This window comes from Erigeron canadensis, chromosome 8, assembly GCF_010389155.1.
Source record: "Erigeron canadensis isolate Cc75 chromosome 8, C_canadensis_v1, whole genome shotgun sequence".
Taxonomy (NCBI): Eukaryota; Viridiplantae; Streptophyta; class Magnoliopsida; order Asterales; family Asteraceae; genus Erigeron; species Erigeron canadensis.
This window is the reverse complement of record NC_057768.1, coordinates 35,748,132-35,753,401: the sequence shown is the minus strand read 5'-3', so window position 1 is coordinate 35,753,401 and position 5,270 is coordinate 35,748,132. Positions and strand designations below refer to the sequence as shown.

Here is a 5,270-nt window from a genome sequence, read left to right as displayed (position 1 = left end):
TTTCCAAAACTATCTTAAAATAGAGATCTCCATTGCTAGTGAAAATAAAATAGAACCGTCATTAATATAACGTATAAAACCACAAGGTCCAGTCTAGTTATAAATGAAGAGTAAATATGAGTATTAATTCAATGGTTGAAAGACCATCCCCTCATGTAAGAGGTTTTGGGTTCAAGCTTTGAGAAGGACATAGGAAGTCCTTTTATGAGGACTTGACTTGGGTATACCCATGTTCAAGTCTGAAGGGACAGGGTTTACCTCTATTAATCGTTGTGTTTCGGGCGGGTTAGTAGGGGTTTTCCCCCATCGGGTATTTGAAATAGACATTTCTACTTCGAAAGAGCTCTCTAGCGCGAGCCCAGTTAAGACAACGTAAGCTAGACCTTTCGCTGTCGAATCGCGACGCGAAGTTTTCATCGAAATTTACCTTTAAAAAAATATCTATATATATATATGAGTACAGTATAATTTTAAAATTCCTTGGTGGGCCCCACAAATCAGTAGTAGTAGTAGCAGCAGAGAGAGAAAGAAAGAAAGAGAGAAAGAAAGAAAGAAAGAACGAACGAACATAAATATGGGTACCGGATCCTGGGTTATATTAGTGTGGCCGGATCTTCCTGGAAAAGAAAAAGGAAAGCAAAAACCTACCCCCGAATGGCTTCAAAAAGCTATCTTATACGGAAGGAGTTGAAGAACATTGACTCCTTCAAAGAGAAAAAGAAAGAATATTCACGGCTGAATTTTGATGCCAAACCATCAAACGAATCGGACAAAAAGAAGATGATGGCGATTTGTATTCAACGCAAAGAACCCATCTTCACCTTGGAGAAGAAGATGCAGATGACGACGGATTCTTCTTTGAATGTACAAGGAGACGACAAACACATAGCAGAGGAAGAGGAAGCAGAAGAATACGACGAAGACGACGACTGTTGTGAATTTTTTTTTAGTTATGAAGACCAACCAAGATGGTTACTTGGATACATTTTCACTTGGTTCCTTAAATTCAAACATCTTTTATTTGTTCCTTGACTTCTTATTTTATTTTTATTTTTGTACTACTTATTGATTAGTATGAGAAGGAACAGCATTGGGGCTACTCTGTAGAATGTGTCCATCTTGATGGTGGTATTGCCCCTCCTCCCCCTTGGATTTATCAGGTTATAATTCCTGCTCCCCTCTATTTTATATATATAATGTTTCTACTATTTATTAACCAGGATTCATGATTTCCATATATATAGGCTGCCTGCTTGTTCATTCATTTATTTATTTATTTATATGTATATAAAACAAGTAGTATACCCGGCCAATTAAGAGAGTTCTTATTAAACCAACTCTAAATTAGTAATAATTAGGTTCAAAAAGAAAGCTTTAATCCTAGCTACCTTTTACCCTAGTACTACGTTGATTAATTAGCTCATTCACATCCTATCATTTTTTCTCTGTTGGTTTCTCTCTCTCTCTCTCTTTCTCTCTACTCTCTGTCTCCAAACGGCTATTTCTCTTGATTTTTAGATTGGAGATGTCAACATATGGTTTTGAGATCCAGATTGAGTTTTGAGATTGAGAATATCTTCCACTCCGGTGGATCCAACCCTATTTTTTTCATCCTTGGGCCGGAGGTCCCTTCCACCCCGTGGATCTGGAAGCAGCCTCCCTACCTTTGTGTAGGGGTAAGGTCTGTCTACATCATACCTCCCTCGTAGCCCGACTTGTGCCGGGATCGAGTACCTTGTTGTTGTTGTTGTACATCCTATCATCATCGTCTTATAGTAATACGACTCCTAATTAATCAGTTTTATAGGCTATCTTATTAAACCAACTCTAAACTAATTATTAGGTTTAAAACCTCTAATCCGAGGTAAGCTTTTAACTAGTACTACGTCGAGTTAGTAGCTCATTTGCACAAGTCTATCATCATTCATCATCATAATCTGGCTTGTTCAATTTTATTTTTTTTATTATTATGTATATATGTACCCATAAAAGGCTCCTGAACCTAATTTAATTTTATATGACTCACTCCTAATTAGTTTTTGATTTTCTATTCAAACAGCCCGATTCACCATCACCGGTAGTCGATCATACTAGTTTCATTACAAAGGAGGGCTACATAAACCCTTCCTTAGTTGCCGACCGTGCTGCCAACGAAGTCTTTGCTCTTGCTCTCGACAAAGATGGCCGTTTCTGGACCAACGACGGCACCGTTCTTAACCAACAACATTATCAACAAACTTTCCCCAACCCCACACCCCCACCAACTAATTCATGGGCCCACGCTTCCAGGGCTTCTGCTGTTGTTAACATGGAACACACCCAGCTAGTCAAGTCGCTCACCTCTGACGCACGTTGTTGTTACTCCATGTCTTTCTTAGTTTCTTTGTTGATTAATCTGTTTCTCAGTCCTTATATATGCATTTTTACTTTTATCCTTTTTTTGTTTCCAGTATAAATGGACCCAACTATTTCCATCCATAGTCTCGGCAGCTATACGCCTCAGATTCTTGCGTCAGGGGTCATCGTACCATAACCCAGACGGGGTCCTTGCAGCTTGTATGCCACCCACGTTTTTTTTTTTTTTTTTTCTTTTCCACTCCCGCACACACACACCCATATAAATATACATATATTTGCATTTCTTTCCTTGCATATCATTCTTTTTTTTTTGGTCTCTCAGATGCGCGCAAAGTTGCAGGCGCCTACACTGTATGTTCCCAAAAGGGCCTTTTGTTTCCTTAGAACCTTCAAAGAAATTGATCCGTTGACTTGGGTTGTCGCTGACATGTCAATTGATTCTTCACGAAACATTGGTTATCCTTGCGGGTGCTTGATACGAGGACTAGCCAATGGATATTCCCAGGTTTAACATAACTTACTTTGATCCATTTACCGTAAATACAACCCCGTGTCCACACTCCACACACACACACACACACATATATAGTGAGTCCCTTGACACCTTGTACACAACAGGTCATATGGGTGGAGCATTTGACATTTGAGGAAAGTTACATGGACCACAAGCTGTACACTGATCTGAGCCGCAGAGGCTTTGCATTTGGAGCTCAACGATGGGTGGATTGCCTTGAACAATCATGTGAAAGAAGATCTTATCAGACCAAGACTGGTTTCTTGGTTCCGTGCTTAGTAGCAGGACAAGGTACGCACTTTCTAATCTGTTTATCAGGGAAATCATCTATCTGTTGATCTGCACATCATAGTTAGTTAATCATCATTTCATTCATGGCTGGACAGAGGATCCATGCCAGGACGAGAAGAAATGTGTGATGGAGCTCACACAAAAGATGGTTCACGAGTTCTGCTCTCATATTCATCCAACCAATGTTGAAGGTGACCCGGCACCACTCATCTCATGTGTTCCTGCCCTCCGGAACATGCAGATTTGCGTTTCCCTCACTCAGTCTCCCTATGACGATGATCCTAAAGAAATGGTCCTAATATCAGTTACCACCTTTAGTCTACTGCATTCTCCAGAGTTCATCTTGGAAATCCTTGGAGATGAAGATAGACGTCATGAGGTACTGTACTTTACATTCTAGAGTGTGCACGCACACACAATCTTATTATCCTATTCTATTCTAATATGGTTTTCACAGTGGGATGTGTCCGGGAAGATTTGTCCATTACAAAAGCCGACATGTTACACAACTGGCATTGACTCCAGGAATAAGATATCCCTTTATCAGGTACGTTGACACAATTAATGCAATTCACATTTCTTTGGGGAGACTTTGGTATTTAACAATTGACACTTGTTGCGCCAGACTTGTAGCTGGTTCGGTGATCAGGTCGTACTCCAAGAGGCAAGTGTCAACCAGTCTGGATCACTATTGGTATGGTCTGTGCTTAAAAGAAAAGATTTTGCTGCCATTGATGAATGTATTCCGCGTCTTCCTGTATCTGAGTTATCAGGGTTGGCCATCAGTTCCAACAGCCACCCGAACACTACCAGTAGTAGTAATACAGGTGGTGGTTCGATTGTCACTCTGGCTGTACACCAGGTTGCTCGTGACATCAAGGAACTAGAGCAACAGACGATCAACTTTGCCAAGAAACATATAAGAAAGGTTGCTCTCAGTGTTGAAGCTGTCTTGAACGAGTCAGCCAAGAGGACTTCTCCTGAAGGTATGTGGTATGGTTGACAGTTCGTTTTGTGTTTGAGATTGTTTGTTATACTATATATGGTTCCTTCTGTCTCTATCACTAACGCACACAAACACAGAAAAAGTGTCCCATTCATTTACTAGTGTGCAAGGGTTAGGCTAAGCTGTTTTCATATACAAAGTAGCACTTGTTATATATTTGTTTTTGCAACAAATACATAGAAGAGGCATTAATGATATAAATTTTAGCAGATTTTGGCCCTGTATGAGAGTAACCTGTTTTATTTGAAATTGATTGCCATCGTATATGAATTAGACATTCCGTAGGGATTGGAATTTAGTATAGAACATCCGGGGTTCCTTCTCATTATTGTTGGTCTTGTTTCCCAAGAAGGAAGCCTCTCACATGTTCAAACCATATAAACTGATTAAAGCCTTCTTGATTATGTCAGTCATCCTTGATCATTAGTGAAAATTTTATGGATATTATAATTTAGGATGTACAGAAACACTCATGGAATGATTGAAAACTTGTTTTTCTTGATTCATTTTCGTAATCTTGTGGCCTGATTATTTCTTACAATGAATAACAGAAGTCTGTGGAGTTTGCGGTTCAAGTCGGTTACTCCAACAAACTAACAAGAGGCTCAAGCAATACTCGTGACTGCTTAAACTGATCAACTGGATGGAATCCTCTTGGTTTTATTTAATTATAAGTAGCTACTAGTAGTGCCAATCTGCAGTCTGTCGATGAGGCCTATTTACAATAACTTATGGGTCTAGCATGAACGAATTAGTCTTGTTTTGCCACAACTTTTGTTTTATAACTCTATTCATGAAATCCTATCTATATATTATGGTTGACTGGATGCGTGTCTCTTCCTATGCTATACAGGCTTGGCAAAATTCCTAGACCTTGAGAACCCGACCCTAAATTATAACCGGGTGTTTTGGGTCATGTATTTGGTTTGTAAGTGCACCTGACAACCTACCTATGCGGCTATGCCTGTATGTGTTCAAACGGGTTGGTTTGTTATTTTGTTCAAGTAATTCTGGAAGCCCAATACATCCTTGGGTTGATTATTGGAGTATTGTGGTACTCATTTAAAAATTAAAATGCCTTCCCAATCACTATACTGTAGT

General features: G+C 39.5%; 1 protein-coding gene across 2 annotated transcripts; it reads left to right on the top strand.

The window, feature by feature from the left end:
* The first annotated feature begins 508 nt into the window (after positions 1 to 508).
* LOC122578350 (homeobox-leucine zipper protein HDG12-like) lies at positions 509 to 4,996 on the top strand. Of its 2 annotated transcripts, none has more exons than XM_043750294.1 (9): positions 509 to 1,160; positions 2,060 to 2,351; positions 2,451 to 2,556; positions 2,681 to 2,863; positions 2,977 to 3,163; positions 3,259 to 3,542; positions 3,621 to 3,710; positions 3,789 to 4,149; positions 4,721 to 4,996. In XM_043750294.1, exons 4-9 carry the CDS (start codon positions 2,681 to 2,683, stop codon positions 4,789 to 4,791), a joined length of 1,176 nt encoding a protein of 391 aa, XP_043606229.1. In that variant the 5' UTR covers positions 509 to 1,160; positions 2,060 to 2,351; positions 2,451 to 2,556; the 3' UTR covers positions 4,792 to 4,996. The 2 variants fall into 2 exon arrangements, with proteins under 2 accessions (XP_043606229.1, XP_043606230.1); XM_043750295.1 differs by having other exon boundaries at positions 2,060 to 2,354.
* The last annotated feature ends 274 nt before the right edge of the window (positions 4,997 to 5,270 follow it).